Source organism: Python bivittatus, unplaced genomic scaffold, assembly GCF_059951505.1.
Source record: "Python bivittatus isolate LINGU-HERP-01145 unplaced genomic scaffold, Pbiv_v1 ctg000960_np1212, whole genome shotgun sequence".
NCBI classification, from domain to species: Eukaryota; Metazoa; Chordata; class Lepidosauria; order Squamata; family Pythonidae; genus Python; species Python bivittatus.
In genome coordinates, this window is record NW_028277124.1 from 5,531,471 (window position 1) to 5,551,043 (window position 19,573).

The window sequence follows — 19,573 nt, forward strand, 5'->3', positions numbered from 1 at the left end:
TATTTTAGTGGCCTACTGTATTTTAATGACCAGTATTTTATTTGAAAGAGAAGAGAATAACTGAATATCTATTCGATCTCAGTAGCTCTGAAACCTGTACACAACCCTCTGTGACATGGAATTATCTTGTTCTCTTCATTGTTAGGGAATGTGCTTCATTATTAATATACATGATGCACCCCACCCATACAAAATACTCTGTATAGAGGAGTGCTCTCCATTTTTTTCCCAGCTTCTAGACTGCAGTTAAAACCCAGTGTGGATGATGGTGGTCATGAAGGATTCAGTTTAAAATATATGCACAATATTTATTTTTTAAGAGTTAATAAATTGTTCTTGGTGTTTAGCTGGGATTATCTGTGAAATGTGATCTTCCGCTTACATTCCTTCCCTTCCTATAGCAGTGTTCCAGGATCTGTATTGACACATAGAGCTGTGGAGATGCAGTACAAGGTCTCATTTTGACCTTTGAGCCCCTACATAGATCATGAAATTTAATGTAAAAAATTAATCATTTTTGTTCTTCTGGTTATTGAAATCAGTTAAATACTTCTTATAACACTATAGTATTCAGCCTTACTCACATGTTCAGCAGTCTAAAAATCCCTGTGACTTTAGAAACTTTGCCTACGTTATATATTTAGATTGGTATTGTTTTAGAAGCTTGGCCCCTGTAGATGGATGAAAATCTATGGCTCCTATTTATAGGCTTCCCTAGAGAAAATTGCTGTTGAACTAATATACAGTATTTCTGTTACATAAACACATCCAACTGTTTGATTTCCTTTATGTACCAAGGTTTTTTTTTCTTATCTACGTCTCCAGAAAAAATATTACCAGCTTATATATAATGCTATTATGGTTCTTCTCTTCTAGGCAGTGGCTTAAATCTGAAGATATTCAAAGAATATCATTGCTTTTCTACAACAAAATGCTAGAAAAAGAAGTAAGTTTTATTTAAATTATAAATTCTATGTTACATAGATTTCCGAAGTTAAACATTAAGGGAGAACGAGGATGTAGCATTAGTTGGTAATGTGTTCAGATGTAGTTATTCATACCTGGAAAATGTGTAACTTCTTTAATGATGTGGGAGATTAGATTTTTTTATAATTTCCTCTCTGATATACAGTATATTTGAGTGAACTGGGTTTTGCACATGGAGAAAGGATGACAGAAAAACCCTGAAAACAAACGGGAAGGGGTGAAACTTTGGCTATCATTTCCTGGTTATCAACACATGTGAATTACATGCATACTCTCCAAAATGTGCATAATATCTATTGCTTAAGTCAGAATGTTGCCAAAAGAAAAGAAAAGGAATTAGAGCAATTGAAGTTGAATTATTTCAATGCTGGAATAGCTTTTAGAGCAGTCCACTAGGGCCAGGAAATTAAAGTATTTAGTATAATGTTGATTATTAATTTGTACTGACCATCTTTCGGAATGCACCGAATGACATCAAGCCTCCTATGATATAGTTATCCTTAGTCCTCATGAACAATTTATCTGAAGTATCTTGGTTTATTCAGGAATAGGAATAAATCATTCCAGAGGTCCAAAATCAATTTGTGTTACTCATTTTCATGTGTGAGAGGGTGATCAGTCCCATGAAACCATTAAACCTGGGTTTTTTTCCCTGAAAGATCAAGGTACAATTTACTGGGAAATTCCTGTACTGCAATTCATGGCAGTATTTTTTACTGCTCCTGTGCATTTCAGTATGGGTTGTACAAGACTGAAATGTTTGTGGAAAGTGTTCCATAATTAAAATAGCATGTATCCCCAAGTGAACAATTTATGAGAGTTTCATTTCTATAGAGCATTTTTAAACTTGGTCAATAGAGAAAATGTAATTAATAATGGAGCTTGTTATTGCTTATTTACTTGTTGGCTATGCTTTGAAGAAGATATGGTTGGCTCAGGTTCACCATAACAATGTGGCCTGTTATCAGTCAGTGTGGATTGATTGATTGAGGCCATCAATGGCATGGAACCTGTTCAGGATTTGTTATGGATAGCTGTTCTCTACTGCCTATTTCTCAGCAGCTAGAATTTTGAGTTATGTTGCCTCTGGATATCGAAGTGCTCTTTAGCTGTCATGGTTAATAGCTGTTGATCAGCCATCATCCTTTAATTCCTCCAATCTTTTTCTTTAAAGCCGTAAAGGTATCTAGATAATGGATACCCTCATATCAACAAACATGTGTTTGTTTAAAATGCAAGAAGTGTCATAATTTACTTGTAACTTTTAACGAAAAAATATTTTGATTTTTTGTAATCTCTCATTTTCTTTTAGTATAGAGCAACAACCCTTCCTGCATTCAAGTACTATGTAACCTGTGCCTGTCTTATATTCTTCTGCATTTTTCTTGTGCAGATTCTAGTACTACCGAAGTAAGTGAGTGATGTGTACTATTCTTTGCTTATATCTGTGGAACCTTTTTTAGACTGAGTTGGACCTGTATATAACCCCATCATACTGACTTTTTTTTTACTTTATGTCTAGTAAAAAGGTTTATGTTATATCTATTTAGTCTTTGTCAGCTTTTTCACCACCTTCCTTCCTTTTGTTCCTTCTCAGTTTGTCTCTCTCTGAAAGGAAAATGATTCAGGCCACTTTAGACTGACCTTGACCTGGATCACAATTAGATTTGGTGTAAGACCTTACCAGAGATATCCTGACCATTTACTCCCTCGAATGTTCCTTTTTAACAATCCCAGCAAGGATGTAGGGCTTCTCTTTTTCCACTTACACTTGGTGGCTGTGCATGATACTATTGCCCTTGTGTCTCTTCAGATGCTGTGTAGACAAAAAGGTTCTCCTGCTGGTTCAGCCAGCAGGTCTAGTCATAATCTATGGATTGTGCACCTTTGTTTTCAGATATTAATATTAATATATTTAAATTCTTAGTAAATAATTCATTCCAAAGCCTGCTGAAAGACCAGCTCCAGTTGTCACCCAATAACAATAATGCTGGAAGTGTTTTTGGCTGAACAGCAAGATAGAACTGCCAAGAGTTCTGTAGACAAACAAGCAAGCAAATAAAATATTTTAAATAATATTGCAGTTTTACATCCTTTTCATAGTTCTTGTTATTCTTTGGAGTTCGGGCTCCTTGAAACTACTTCTGGCCTCCTGGGTTATTTATTTACTGACAGTAAGGCAAGACAAGGTAAAGATTCCTTTGACTCAGTCTTGAGTCCTGATTACCACATCTCCATGTTGTAGTTTTTCTCATCAGCAGTACAGTAATGATTTGCTGTTGCTTATAGCCTTGGGATTTTCTGGTTGCCTCCAATCCAAGTTCTCAACAGTTCTTTTTCAATATCAGCCAAAGTTAGGTCGGTGATGCCTTCTGGTGTATTCACTTATGGCAACTTTCACCAGCTCTCCAATTTACTCTCTCAGTATCTTTAAAGATTAAATATTCACAATTCTTTCCTTTTACAGATTGTTAGCTAGGACTTTATGAGAAAGAATTTCCCCAAAGTCTCATCAAGAAATGGAGATGGAATCCAGTAAAGATTACAGAATCTACAGTTAGATTCACTGTAACCCTTTCAAAAGATGCTGAAATATTTTGTTTGTTTGTTTTGTATGTTGCTTAACTCCCAATGGCTCTGGCTAGCTCACCATTAAAATATATATGGACATATATGGCCTGCCAGGAAAAACTGAATGATGGTGAAATATTCTAGGAACAGCTTTTCATGAGTTCTCTTTTCCTATTAAAATTATTGAGCAAATTGATGATGATTCTCAGAATGGCCGTAGACTGGCCTTAACACGCTCTTATATAGTGATTTTTGATTTTGACTCCATTGGGCAGTGGGACATAACACTGTATATTTTCTCTATTTTACAACTAACTAGTTTTCTTTCTAGGTCAAAGTACAAACATTGTTTTAAAAATGAAAGCGAATAATCCTTTTCTAATTCAATTTCATACATTTTTACATAGGAAACTTTCAGGGTATTGAGTTGAAGGTCGAAGCAGGATTTTCAGCACATTGAATTTCCAAAAGGCAACACTTACTTCTTTGATTATTTGAAAGCAAATGATACACACAAACTCTCTCTTTCTCTCTCTCACTTTCTCTTTCATTTTTATGCCACTCATTTATATGAAGGCTTTCTTTTTGTTGCACCTGATAGAAGGGAGAGCTGCTGCAAATGTTTATATTAGAAAAAAATGTTTTAACAATGAAACTCTTATGTGTTCCAAACCTCTGCTCTAATTGAAATCTGTTGAAAGCTTCATGAATGTACTTTCAAAATGGAAAAGAATAGGCTCAGAAATTATCAAACTTAATCCAGTGCTCTTAAAGATGAAAATTAGCTCCCTGTGATTTTCCTACAAGAATTTATCACTGAATCTCTTATTCATACACGTACAGTATGCTTAAAGACAAAAATGAGCATTTAATATTGAATTTCTCAGATGAGAAGCTGACCATTATGGAATGGAACACCTATCAACAGAATTGTTATTTCCTGGACTCTACATCCCATAATAACAACAACAACTGTGTGACCAACCATAATAATACTATCAGTCAATTGCAAAAGATACTTTACTTAGGACAGCTTATATCCTGCAATGATACCTTTAACACCACCAAACAACAACATCTGCCTATCCCAGGTCCTTGAGAAGGATTCGATAAGTGGATAAAAATGCCAAATCCAGTCTCAACATCTGGCCAACTGTGTGACCACCACCACCACCACCACCACCACCACCACCAATAATAATAATAATAGTTTTAACACCATCCAACAACAACAACTGCCTATCCCAAATCCTTGGGAAGGACTCAATAGGTGGATAAAAATGCCAAATCCAGTCTAAATATCTGGCTAACTGTATGACCGACCACAATAATAATAGTAATTTTATCTCGCCTTTGGGGAGGGGGTCAACTCAAGGCAGCAAACATACCTAATACTCCTGCCTCCTATTTTCCCCACAACAACAACAAACCTGTGAGATGGGTTGGGCTGAGGGAGAGCAGAGAGTGACTGGCCCAAAGTCACCCAGCTGGCTTTCATGCCTAAGGAAGGACTAGAACTTACAGTCTCCTGGTTTCTAGGCCAGCACCTTCACCACTACACCAAATTGGCTCTGTCACTACACCAAACTACGTTTCGTGGCTTTCAGGAAATTACCAGTGGTCCCCCATAAAGCCATTATGTTCCTAGATTTTGAGGGTGAAAAAAGGGTGCACTATATACACCTCCATGAGCTCCTGAATGAAAGGTGGGATATAAATCTAACAAATAGAGTTGGTGAAAAAATACCCCTGAGAAAATACAGTGTTTTTGAGTATCTATTGCATAACCATTGCTAGAGTTAAAACAGAGAGATGTATAAGCTTCTGTGGCAGAGAACCATGAAGCCAACACTTCTTCCCATGTATTTATGAAATCTATACCTGCAAATTGCTCTAAAGATCCTTACTGTTTACATGTATGGGAAATCACAGTGTGGTATAGGGATTAAGGTATTGGACAGGGAGCAAGGAGACCCAAGTCATTCAGCCGTAGAAGCCAGTCATTTTGGACCAGTCAATCTTTCTGCCAAACCTATCTTACAAGGTTGCTGTTTTGGATAATATTAGGAGAGACCATTATGTACGGCTCCTGAATAAAAGGCAGGATATAAATCTAATTAATACACAGTAGAAGCAGTTAATGCCAAACCTCAGCCACTTTGATTCCAGCTGTGCTGGGAAACTGATAATATTGCAAGACGCAAGATCATGCAAGATGTTTCTTATTTGTTTAAACAGAAGTATATATTCATTTCAGAAAGATTGTTTTATACCTTAAATCTGATTTCTGTGGGCACAGCCATACCTCTAGATACAGTACTCCCATTTGTTCATATTCCTAATGCGTTCTAAGATATTGGTATTTTGTTGCTATGCTAAATTTTGACAGTGTTCTTTATTCCCTGGTAGCAATTTTGTACCCCTTACCAAGACTGGAGAGTCTGCCTTAAATACTAATTGCCCCTTGGTATGCATAATTGCCATTGTAATCATATTTCTTCAACTCTCCATGGAAATGGGAATTGCAGAGAACTAAAATATATTTTTCAACTCTCCCTTTTAAAAACATCTAAGCCCTGGTTGAGGAAAGAGTTCTTCATTTATTGTCACATTTAAGAAATATAATACGTGCTTAAATTAAAGAAGGCCTCTGCTTCTCTCAGGACTTGATCTGCACTAAGAATGACAGTGGCAGCCATGTTCCCAAGTTGGGGAGGGAAACTATTTTGAACACTGAAAGAGTCCTGCATATGAGGGTGTTGTGCACTCCTCCACGTTGCCTCGCCCAGTCCTACACCAAACTTAAACTCCTTTTTCCCCTGGTGAACCAGGTCACAAGCTCAGGAGAGAAGGGTCTGGGATGTTTTAAGATCTTGAGACAAGGGGACGATTTAAATCTCATGAGCAGGCCCCTTTGGAAGTCCAAATGTGTCATTACTTCCACATAGCCTTAGTCACATTTAGTTTAGAGATAAGTGGTCAAGGCAAACAACAAGCATTTGTGTTACGTTATGTGGTATTGGTTTCTATAAATAGCCCTTTTCTTCTTGTCTTTCAGAAAATCTATACTTGGAATCTCCTTTGGAGCTGCCTTTCTGGTGCTCTCCTTCATTCTTTTTATCTGTTTTGCGGGACAGCTCTTGGTAAGTGTTCCGTGCATACTGAGTGCAAAAGGCAAATCCTTCTGCTTAAGTAATCGGGCCCAAACTCTTCTTCATTACTGAAGACTGCTTTCTCATATCAAACAACATACAGTCTCTCTCAGGTGCTTAATTAAGAAAGGAGATCTTAGATGACTTTCTTTCTTACACTTTATTCAGTTTCCTGAAATGCATTTATTTATGTTTAGATGTTGCTATACAACACAGAAAATGTAAGAGATTCAAACTGAAACTCACATCTATTTCATTTAATGGCATGTTATTTTGTCCTAAAAAGTGTTGTTATTATTTTACTGGTAATACCATATTAAGTGTTTCAAGTTTTATTTTTCTCTAACGTGTGAGAAGTTTAAAGAATATGAATCTGATATAACTTTTTGAAAATAATGTTAATTTTAAATCAATGCCAGGTGATAAAAATATGCTGACTGAAATTATTATGACTAGGAGGACTCTGCAATACTTTCAAGCAGCAGCGTAGTTTCCTGGGATTATATGATTCTGGGGAAAAGCACTGTTCCATTAAGGTGCTGTAAACATTAATATTTGTGTGTTCTCTGAAGCACCTTTGGGAGATCGAACCTGAAGTACGGTACAGCCTGAAATGCTAGACTTTTAGGCTCCCATGTGAGGTCACAGATTGCTTTGAAACTGAATGTCGCTTGCTTTTAAACGAAACCAGACTAAAACACTTAGCTCTCTGCAACATGGCTCACAATGTTTTATTTTCCAAAAAAGGGTCCTTGATACTAAGAATTGGTCCATTGGATTCAGCTACTGTTGGGTTAGCATAAGAAGCTGTACCTTCCCTCTTCTCTACAAAAACCAAATCAATATTCATGGACCTGTAATATGAAGTTAAAATGTAGAGGATTCTTTAAGCAATTCCAGCTTGGAATGTTGCTTACTATTTTCCACAAAGAATAAAGGAATAAGTGAATGTTCCTACCGTTGAAAGAGCCACAGGTATCACCACTTGACACAAGTGTCACTCAGGTACTTAGCAATGAGACTTGGCCTATATTCTTTATTCCCCCCCTCCCTTCTGTCGTATCTCCCATTGTGTTCTGGGGACAATTAAAAATATTTGCCAGGACATACCGCAAGGATTTCTGTGATTTGTTTCAGAAAAAAAGACAGACTTGCTTTCTTGCAATAGATCCTAGTGGCATTCTATACAACCCTTTTTAAAAGTGCTTTACTTCTAAGTTTGTTCATCAATTTGTTACTGGAAAATGGAAACTGGCATCCCTGATTCAAATAAAATTGTTTGGCTTTCTCCTCTGTACCTTCTCTTAGTCCTTATTGCATCTCCAAATTGGGCAAAAAATGGAAAAGAGTCATGTGAGAAGGGAGGCAGACATTGGGGAAGGAAAGACAAAGCAACACACAGTGAAAAGCAGCAGGAGACCATTCCAAAGCCATGGTAGGCAAAAGGATTTTAGAACAAGATTGGCTTGGAATAAAAGTATAGCATTTGATGGTTCTCCAGAAAAGAGTTTTTGTTTGTGTCAGGTTTATGCTTCTTTCTGACCATAAGCAACATATAATTACCTTTTTACTCTGCCACCATCATATTATAAATAGGAAATAAAATATTTTAAGAAATTGTGACATACTCAAAATGGCCTATTTGAATTCAAGATTGTTCCAATTCAAAACATCATTATGAACATGTTGTCCTCCATAACAACACAATCCTTCTGTATAAATTAAAACAATTCTGTATCATTGGAAGACATTTTTCCATTATGAGAAATTAAAGTCTCAGTTGCCTGGTTATTACTCCATTTTCGCAACTAGTTGCAATTAAATTTTTGAGCACTGGAGATAATTCACTAGGCTTTTAAGATTTTTTTTCCTTAGAAACCAAATAATTTTTTTTTAAAATGTACCATCACTTACCAATCATAGTATGACTTCTAGAACTTACATCTTGGAGCAATATCAGTACAAGGATTTTATGTTTCATACTAATAGAGCTATCTTGCTAGCTGGACAATTTTCAAAGTAAATTGCTAGTTGGTATGACGATGACCTTCTATGCCTTATATGGTACTGGCAAAGAAAGGTAAAGTCTCCTGTAAGCTGAAATTGATTCTTGGTGATTTCATGTGACATATAATGCTTTTGTGACAGTATGCAAGTAGTTTGCCATTGCCTTCTTCCGTGCCCCCCATTGTATAACTTATTTAAGAACCTTCTCTGGCATATTTGCTCCAACCCAGAGAAGTTTATTATGCTTGTGTCTGGTGAAAATTGATTGGACAACTCAATCACAGTAGCTTAGATGTCAGTGATTTCAATATAAGATAAGCGGAACTGTTCTTGTACATGAATGTTATCTCTTTAGATTCATAATTTTATTTATTTCAAAACCTAAGTAAACCTTTTGGCCTAAACCTTTTACCAATAACAGCTAAACTAAAATAAAATGGATTTAGCATAATATTCATAAAAGCCAGCAATGTAAAAAACGATCTATGTCAGAAAATGACCAAAAAAGGGTATTCTGTTTACCTGCTGACTGTCATTCCATCCTAGACTGCTAGGTAACCCCAGGATGTATCAATAGCACAGACCAAGTTTGGGTAACAAATCTAGTTTTCCTTGTTCTTGTGATCCTCCTAAAGTCCTCCCTCCAAAATTTAGTGATAAGTATCTCAAAACCAAAGGCTGTATTGTTGGTGGAAGGTACAGTGAGTATGTACCCCATTGGCTTACCTAAATCCTTGCTTTCTGTCAAATGATTCTGTACTATTATCCCCAAATTAGACTGTTTTCTTTCTCAAAAGCACAGATCAGAGAAGAGGGAGAGGCATTGTTATGGATCTTCCTCCACAGTTGGCTGCCCTTATAGATCATGACTGTATGAATAAGGAAGTAATTGTTGACATTACTCCAGATCTTCCTTCCCCCACTGGTTAAGCTGGAGAAACTACCATGATTTACCAAAGAGTGGTATTGTGGTTTTGTGTACTTGTATCCTGAGTTGCTAAATGAGTGGCCCAGTCGAGTGCCAGTCCTAGGATGGCTTTCTACCATCAGTGTCCCCAGGGAAGTCCAATCTCTGCAGTATATTAGGGGTCTAGGAATGGAGATCAAGACCCACATTCATCTTCATTTTAAAAAGAGGGACCTCCAATCAAGAGTATGCTATAGTCCAGTGTTTCTCAACCTTGGGAACTTTAAGACATGTGGACTTCAACTCCCAGAATTCCCCAGCCACACGTCTTAAAGTTCCCAAGGTTGAGAAACACTGCTATGGTCAGATGGATCTCAGCATATTCTGGCATTTCCTGGAGGTTTATTATCTTGATAATTGTTTAATTATTACTACTGGAATAAAAAATAATGACTGCCTTCTGTTCTGCTGTCAGAGAGGGATTGTTTGTAGATCGCTGGGATGGCACCCAAGAAAGTTCGACACTATCTTCTCTCTCAAGGCAACAACCTCAGAGTTTGAGGAATATGTCTGTTTTTCTAAAGATGTTCGTGTGTGTTGAAAAGATATTAAAGCTACTGTTAACTCTATAAGTACCAGATTGAATGCAGCTGAGAATAGACTATCTCAGCTGGAAGACTGTGGGAAGTCTGTTGAGACATTGATAACTGCTTTAATGATGTGTAATAAAACCATTTTAGGCCAAAACTGTGTACTTAGAATTTCAGTCTCATCAGTCTGATTTATGTGTAATAGGAATTCTGGAGCAAGAGGAAAAAGATAAATCTGTCATTTTTGCAGAAGCCCTAATATGTGAAGTATTATTCCTGCAAGAAGGATTTTATCTGCTGGAAGCTGAGAGAGCTCATCATATTCCAGCTTCTCCATTTTGCTCCTCTGATAAGCTTTGGCTATTTATTGTTAAGCTTATCAGATTTGCTGGGAGAGGTGAAATATTTCAAAAGACCTGATTTACTGTTGTCATTGAGTGGTGAAGGACGAAGTTTCATATTATGTTATTCCTAGAAAGCAAAAAATGTGTTTTACATTGTGTGAGAGAAAGTTTCATGGCTATATTAGATATGCAGTGAAACTTGTTCTTAAATTTCTGGACAGAGGCCAATGACCTTTTCAAAATCTTGCAGAAGAAGAAAAATGTCTTACTATCTTCAGTTCCTCCTGAAGTTGCATTGGTGGATTAAAAATTTTACAAGTTTTGCTATTGTGTCTGTTAACAATTTTAAGCTGCCAACTATATTTTGTGAAGTTGCTGTGGCTAATAGGGAGAAAGGACAAGCTATAATCCTTTCTGCAATGATGATTCTTAACCCCTTTTTGCCCCTTACCCTACCTCCATCTTTTTTCTTCTCACTGGGACACACACATTTTACCAGTGCATTTAGCAGAAATAGACTTCCTATTTTTTTTCCTACTGGTTCAGGTCATATGACTATTTATCATCATGTACTTATTAAAGTGGTTAGGAAGTGGGATAGGGAGTAGGGAGTAGGATATAACTGGCAGAACTACGATGTTCAAATCCCAACGAAGAAAAATCTCTTGAAACTCGTAATAAGTTCCAAAAGAAATTCATTTATTGAGATGTACATGCAGCTTCAAAGCATTGCTGAAACTAAAAGCCCGCGGATTCCCAATCTACTTTTACCCTTTCTTCCTAACTCCCCCCTCCTCTGCCAGTTCATGGTTCTCATGTTGGTACGACCTTGTAAATTCCTGGCCCTAGATAACAGTCCATCTGTGTTAACGGTTTTCCCTTCTCCCCCCTAAAGTAAAATGGCAGAAATGAAGTAAGCAACTAATGAGCTGATAGATTGATTGCTGGAGGTTCTGACATAACCCTAATTAGAGTAGATCGGGGGGAGGTCTAAATTTAATATTTCTTTTTCTTTTGTTTTTCAGTCTCTCATTTTCTGTTTTTGTGGGGAGGAGTTCTAGGTGTTTCTGTTGGCATATTTGTATACCCAAATTGTGTATTCCCTTTTTCCTTGTTCTGTTTCTAATATTAATTCATTTTAACAGCCATTTCTTTTGTAACATACAATGTTAAGGGATTGGGGTCTTCTAAGATAGTCAAATATTGTTTAAATTTTTAAAAAGCTGTTATACAAAGCCCTAATGGAGGAGGCATACTTAAATGGTAATTGTAAATCTGAAAGAACTGTTGCAATATATTTGAAACAAATTAAATTCAATTGATAATTAGTATTCTGTTAGTCCTTTCCAGTGTGAATTCATTTTCCTCTCTTCTACACATATGAACTGTTTTAGTTAGATTAATTTGTGATATCTCATTCCTTGACATTTAAAGCTAAAGTGTATGATATAGATAGTATAACTATTTTAGGCCATGCTCTTGTGAAGTTAACAGTCTCATCTTAGTTATCACCTTACTTAAAGCTATGCCATTGCATACAACAAAGATACCCACTTTCTCTTTTTGTCTTTTTGTCTTTTTCTTTTTAATGTAGCTATTTTTTAATTTTAATTTTTTAAAAAATAATTTTAATTATTTTTTTAATATAGAGTTCTTGCTTATAAGAGTGGAAATTTTGGAAAAAATGCACTAGGATATAAACTTCTACTATATGTGAATGATGTGCTATGTTTTATAGTTTAGTCAGAAACTTCCCCTGCTAATTAATTTTGCTAATATGTGAGTTTGGTACTTTATCTGATTACATCATCAATCGGAACAATTTTAGCTTGTATATAGAGGGGGGTTGTTGGTTGTGTTCTGACTCAAAACATAGTACAAGTATTCCAGGGAGGTTTCTCAATTGGTAAATTTAAACTTTTCTCCAATTTTGAGACAAAATTAAGATATAAACAATTCAAAGCAGAATTCCTTGAAGTAAATGTGATCAAGATGACTTTAACTCCGAGGCATGGACATTTGCAATGAGGACAAGGGGTCAGAAGATGACATGTACATGATGGCATTGTTGAGCATCTTATGTACAAGTGTCAGACATCATGATGTCATTGTGTACATGTCATTTTGACTTATTCTCATTTTGTTAATAGATCCCAATGCTGTGAGATTGATTTATATTTTAAAAGGTCATTTTTTCTTAGATATCATAATCCTATGGTTTAAAAATATTACCTTATTTATTTATTTTTATACATCACATTTATATAGCTGCCCATCTCACAAAGCGCCTCTGGGCAGTGTACAACAATTAAAATAAAATAACAAATAAATAAAAACAGGCATTACAAAAGATATTATCAGAATAAAAACATAAGCACAAATTTTAAAAAAGATTTTAAAATATACAGACCCCATGGAGAGAGGAGAATATCAGTTACAGTGGAGCCATTTAAGAATGTCTCCAGTTCCCAAAGATCCCCAGGCCTGATGACACAACCAGGTCTTGAGAGACTTCCTAAACAACAGCAGGGAAGGGGGGAGCCTAACTTTAGGGGAGAGAATGTTCCACAAGGAGGGAGCCACGCCTCCTGGGACCCACCAAATGCAAGTCCCTGGCTGATGGAACGTGTAGCATACCTTCCCTGCTGCATCTAATGGGACGGACTGATGTGATCGGGGAGAGGCAGTCCCTCAGACAACCCAGCCCCATACCATGAAGGGCTTCAAAGGTCAAAACCAGCTACTTTTGGTTCAAATAAACTAAATCTGATTTGATACAATAAACATTTTAAAAAGGCAAATAAATATCCCTCAAAGTAGAAGAGTTGGGACAGGACTTTTACACCAAAATTTATTGCTGAAATAATCCAGGAAACTCAGATAGTGAATGGAAAATTAAGTCATCACCAGCAGTGTAGATCAGAATATTAAAATTAAAATTTATAATATAATATAGCATAATGGTACTATAGATGGTGGAAAGCAATGGTGGTTCTGTATAGATGACCCATATTGAATATTCTGGAAATCAGACGTAGCCTGACCAGCTGGACATGGAATTGGGAAATATGCATGGGTGTGTAAATGCATGGAGCATTTAGCTCAGGTAGTGAACAATAAAAGTTGCAAACTTGCATTTCTTTCTATGTTTCTGAATTTGGGAATCAAAATAAACAGGCAATGCTCTCTCTTTATGACTCTCAGCATTACAGTACTAGCTTCAGTAGTGAATATTTTTGTGGAATATTAGGTCAAATATTTGAATTAATCTAATTAATCTCATTCTAAGGTTTAAGGCAACAGTGTTGGTGGAGAATATTTTAGGAGACTGAATAGTAGTTACAGACTCATCTGTTTTGGATGAGTTCACAATCTTCTGCTTGCCATCCTCTCAAGTCTGCCTCATTAGATCTGATTAACTTTTTAATAGGTGACCTAATCTTTCTGCAATTAATGCTAAGTATTGTAAATAGTGTGTGTGTTGGGGGATTATGTCAAATACATTTTAGATCCAAGAGGTCACAGTTACCTGGCCAGCCTTGGTGAATCTCAGAAGCAGAATATTTGCTGGAGAATTCAGAGGTGTTTGCTGTTCTTAGAAATTGAAAAATATCATGGGAGAAGGCAAAGGCAAACTACTTACGTAACACTGGTAACTTGTACCAGGTGATGAATTTGATTTGAGGCCATCTTTATCTTCCATTTTTTAAATTGTCTTGCTAGGCATTCTGAGATTTCCTTCTAGCCTGTGAAGTCCTTTTTGTCAACTAAATTGTTTCCTACTTTACAGTTCAGAGCGTTGTCATTCCAAATGAATAGCAATTCATCGACAAGATGCTTGGTAACCTCTTATTTCTCTCCTTTTGTTTTTGTATCTTCTGCTTGTTGTTGCCCTGGATATTTTTGGAACACTTTTTTTTCCTTTGGGGACTAATCAGAAATACTCATAGATATGTGCATTTTCATGTCTTCTGTATTCAGCAGTGTAACAAGAAACTCTCAGCCTTCCTGATGTGGATTCTGAAATCAGCTGGAGTCATTGAAAATCGCCCTTGGCCACGAATCACACTTACATTGATAACAACAGCTGTAATATTAACTATGGCTGTGTTCAACATGGTAGGTTTAATGAGATTTGTTCTATTTAATTCTATTGATTTGTTTATTCTGTTTGTGTATGATACTTTCAGTGATGAGAGAAAAGAAATTTGTGAAATGCATGGATTAGATTCTCTTTATTATTGCTTTTAGTGTGTTAAGATAATTTGTGTTTCTTTATCAGAACAGTGTGTCAAACAGAAAGCTTCAGATAGGTTGAAAAATATTATAGAACTTAATAGAGGCTTTATTCCCTTCATGATGAAACTTTTTTTAAAAAAAAGAGAACAATAGCATGTGTAACATGATCAGAACTCCTATTTCCTTTTATATATCCATATGTTGTTGTTATTGTTATTATTTTGCATACATTCTGTATATGTACTTGACTGAGACCCTATAAGATTTTGTTTGTTTGTTTGTTTTAGTTTTTCTTGGATGATGGTGGTGTGGTTGAATTTCTCCCCATTCTTAATTCATCAAATACAAGTTCTCCAGATGCAAGAGATCAGACACTCTGGTATATTCAAAACAACAATTTTTTCTTGCCAGTAAGTTTGTACCTTATTTATTTGTATGGCCTACGGAGATACACATGGTGTCCATAAAATGATTGAATGCTAAGATTCCCTCTGTAGAAATCTATTCCCTGCAAATGAGTTATTTCCTAAGTATTTTATTGGTTCCCTCCTAGTAAGACAGCATCTGAATGTTACACTGAAAGAGTCAGTATACTTTCTAGAAAAGTAGCACCTCATTAGGCCTTACAGATTAATTTGTTTCTTGTTTACTTTGAAGAAAAGTTTGGCTGAATTCAATGGGACTTACATAGGATTGCAATATAGGTAGTCCTCATTTAGCAACCATAATTGGGATGGGCAACTAGGTCATTAAGCAAAGCGGTTGCTAAGTAAACCGAGACTATGCTTATGATGTTACTTCAGCTTTCCTTTGCTTTACAGAGCTGCAATTGGTTGCCAAGTTACTTTTTCATCACCGTTGTAACTGCAAACTGTTGTTGTATGAGGCAGCCGCTAAATGAGGACTACTTGTATTCTCTCCTGTTCCTGATTAGGCCTGTGCAAATCATTTCACAAGATGACCTTTTAGATCTTCTCTATAAAGTCATGAAGCAGCTATCCCAGGAGAAGTGTCTTCTGTACATGCATGCTTGGAAGACTTCGGGAGGTTTGAAGCAGCTGCACCCAGCAGTTCCAAAGAGGTGATTTGCACAGCCCTATCCTTGTACTTACATGAATGTCACTGTTCTGTTATAGCCAGTTTTCATGGTTTCATCTCATATCTCTATGGTAATGTTCCAAATCTTGGAACTCTCCTGATTGCAAAGTAAGCATGATTATTATATGAGGAGGACCTGCATGATTGTTCCTACTCGTCTGGTTCCAGACCCTTTCAGTATGACCACACCAATGAGATATGAAATCTGGAGAAACCCATTCCCATGTTACCATGTTAGTATAAAATGGAACATTCAACCTGTTTAATTTGATAAGTCAGCAATCCTACAAATGGAAACTAGCACATCAGGGAAAGGGGTAGTCGAATCCTTCATCTAGTCCTCTAATGTTCTATGTGGATGGAATATTTTAATCAAAAAGTGTTCAGTCATTTCATCCCTCCTCCGATCTGTCATCTGAAATAATACAAGCTATACACTGTTTTATAAGTAATGAGAACTGGGTCTTGGTTAATTACCAAATATCTATTTGGTTTGATTTTTCTTTTCTAGTATTTTATCTACAGCTGCATCCTGGGCCTCATTTCCTGTTCTGTTTTCCTCCGGATAAATCATGAGCTGAAAATGGCAATCATGCTGGTTGCTCTGGTGGTCTACAACGTAATTCTTTTACACACACATGGCTCTGTGCTAGACAACTACAGCAAACTACTCTATACAATGGCACCTCTAAAAAGGTAGGCCACTAAATCTGAACCATTGTTTATGTCCTTAGGAGATGGGATGGGATGGGATGGGATGGGATGGGATGGGATGGGATGGGATGGGATGGGATGGGATGGGATGGGATGGGATAGCAACTGCCTCCTCTTCATGTTTCTTCTCTCCTTGGAATGTTTAAGAGAAATGTCATGGAACACAAATTATTGTTTTCTGTATCTCAAGGATCTTACCACATGATATGTAACATGAGAAGACAAGGAAGAACAAGACAATTACCCCATTCTTGAAGCTAGGGGGTGGGTGAAATTCAGTTCTATTTAGTTCAGATAGTTGGCAGTGGCTTGATAAGGTCAGCGTACCAAAAAGGGTAATGTAAATTAAAAATCAAAAACAATATCTTTGTTTATTTAAGGCATTAAAAGTGCTCTTGCACTAGTAGTTGTATCTGCAGTCCATTTATGTATTAGAAACTAATTTCCACAAGTAAGGTATTTTAATTTTATTATACCACAGCTAACATTTTATTCTTCCAGTTGAATCTGACAGCTGTCTGATATATTATAAAAAATTTATGTGAACAGCTCCAAGGTTTTTGCTTACAATATTTGTCATGCAAATATGCTTCCTTGTGTTCCAGACTTTATTTTGACACATACAAATAATGACTTAACTGGCTCTATCTTTATGCAGAGTGAGATTCTTATTGGGGGCCGTTGATTTTGGCTATCCTGAAAGGGCTGCAAATTATTAGCTATTAAATTTTTTATTCTTGTATTTTTCTGCTAGGAAGAAGAGAGATTTTGTGAATTTTTAGCTATGGTTAACTTGACTGGACAAGGTATATATATTTTTTGTTAACAGAATTTGCTTTTTTCTTTTGGTTTCCCGTGAAGAATATTTTTACCGCATTCTGCTTTATTCTTTTCTTGTGAAAGTAGTTTTTACATGGGGGAACATTCAGATACAAAACTCTACATAGGTTGGCATTTGCTATTTGCACTATTCATTGTATCTGAATGTTCCCCCATGTAAAAACTACTTTCACAAGAAACGAATAAATGGATGTGGTAAAAATATTCTTCACGGGAAACCAAAAGAAAAAAGCAAATTCTGTGTGCGTATATGTGTGTGTGTGTGTGTGTGTGTACATACATACATACATACACACATACATAAAAACATTTTTGTGTATACAAATGTAATCAAGGTCCATACAATAAACTGGTCCTGTGTTTTAGTACTGGAAATTTTTGCACCTTGAAGTTAAATGGACATGTTCAAAATTTGTGGAGGAATTTTGATTCCCTGTGGTCAAAATACTTATGGCTTTATTTTTACAGGCCAGGGATCCTGAAAGATCTAAAAACAATGGGCTCTGTATCACTTTTTATCTTCTTCATCACGTTGCTGGTACTCAGCCGACAGGTAGGTCTATTTTACCTTAGTAAAAAGTGTTCTGTGAAAGCACTGATTGACCAATGTCATGATGAGTGATAGAGGTTACAACTTGGAACATAGGAGGAGTATACAGTAAAGTGCAATAGTTAATGAAAGATACGATGGAAATTAAATAGATGTGTTGTGTGTTTGTGAAGCTAAGAGAAAGGGGAAGTATGTAATAGATCTGAATGAAGGTCCGATGTTATTGGACAAAGTTGATGAATACATGCAGGGAAGGGAAGCTCTAGGTTTAATTATGAATGAAAGGGCTAACATTATCTTAGAAAGCATTAACTGTTGTCATCTATATTGTAGGTGTGTATGCAAGTAGGAATTCATAGTTTAATGATACTTCCATGTTATACTCTAGTGAATACTGATAGCTAGCTAAATCCAAAAACACAAGGGAATTCCTGGAACCTTGGTATTCAGACAAGTCAGCCATAAACAGGCACATAAAGATAAACAACATTTACACACTATTCAAAAGAGACAATAAAAAGGAAACAAAAAGACCAGAACACTTCCTCGCCAGCAATCAACACTCAGATAAGCAGGGATTAACACCAGGATCAACACCAGACAAACAATCAAGCAGTAAACAATGCCCTAATCAAGGAACTACCAACTCAGACAATCAAGCAGTAAACAACAGCCTAATCAAGGAACTACCATGGAGAAAACAACATCCCCACCAACATTTACAGGGCAAGCTACTATATATAAACAGAGAGCAAACCCCACTCCCTTCCAGCACTGAAGATGTTACCTAGCCAGGTAACGAAACGAGAGAACAACCAAGCTCAGAGAACCCCAAGGACTCCACAATGCAACCCTGAGCTACATATATTCTCTTCTGTTGGCAGATCAGATCTTTGCTCTTCAGCAGATCATTGAGAAATGTAGGAAAGTGAGAAAATATATTGTTCATGTGCTGATTTAGAGAAGGAACGTGATAAAGCTAATAGGCTTGAGTTATGGAATGTTTTGCAAAAATACAGAGTTAAAATTTGGTTCTGAATGTAATAAGACTGGTATATGATAGAAGTGAAGTATGTCTGAGAATAACTGGAATGTTTAGCAAACGGTTCAACTTTGAGGAGGCAGCAAGGATGGGTTATGTTCCTTTCTGTTGGTTAATGTATCTATGGATAAATGTATAAGGAATATTTGTGGTAAAGTTATGTCATTTGAGGATATGAATGTGTGTGTACTTTTGTCTTTAGATGATGCTATGTTGTTGACTGAGAATCGGAATGGTTTCTGGTGAATATTAGTTTGTATGGTAGAATAAGGAGTATGGATCTGAATTAATGTATCAAAGACCATTCAGGTAGTTTTGTTTGACAGGGAAAATGGAACACATGATTGCAAGTTATACATAAATGGCCAAAAAAAAAAAAAATAGAGTAAGTAGATGCATTTATGTGTAGAATGGCTGCTATGGTAGAATGTCTACCACAGATGGGAAAGTTGATGGGAAAAAAGTTATGCAAATGCTAGTACAAAGATAGTGGTAGTGTGTACAAGGAATGCATGTCAAAAAAATAAAAAAT

At 36.3% G+C, this 19,573-nt stretch overlaps 1 protein-coding gene across 1 annotated transcript in view; it reads left to right on the top strand.

Moving 5' to 3' along the window:
• The window catches only part of ADCY2 (adenylate cyclase 2), a 133,292-nt gene that overhangs the window by 86,071 nt on the left and 27,648 nt on the right, over window positions 1–19,573 (top strand). Inside the window, exons 13-19 of the mRNA XM_088131430.1 lie at window positions 877–946; window positions 2,300–2,397; window positions 6,617–6,701; window positions 14,540–14,677; window positions 15,085–15,207; window positions 16,407–16,591; window positions 17,918–18,002. Of these exons, the coding sequence (XP_087987556.1) occupies window positions 877–946; window positions 2,300–2,397; window positions 6,617–6,701; window positions 14,540–14,677; window positions 15,085–15,207; window positions 16,407–16,591; window positions 17,918–18,002 (784 nt within the window). The remainder of the gene's footprint in view (window positions 1–876; window positions 947–2,299; window positions 2,398–6,616; window positions 6,702–14,539; window positions 14,678–15,084; window positions 15,208–16,406; window positions 16,592–17,917; window positions 18,003–19,573) is intronic.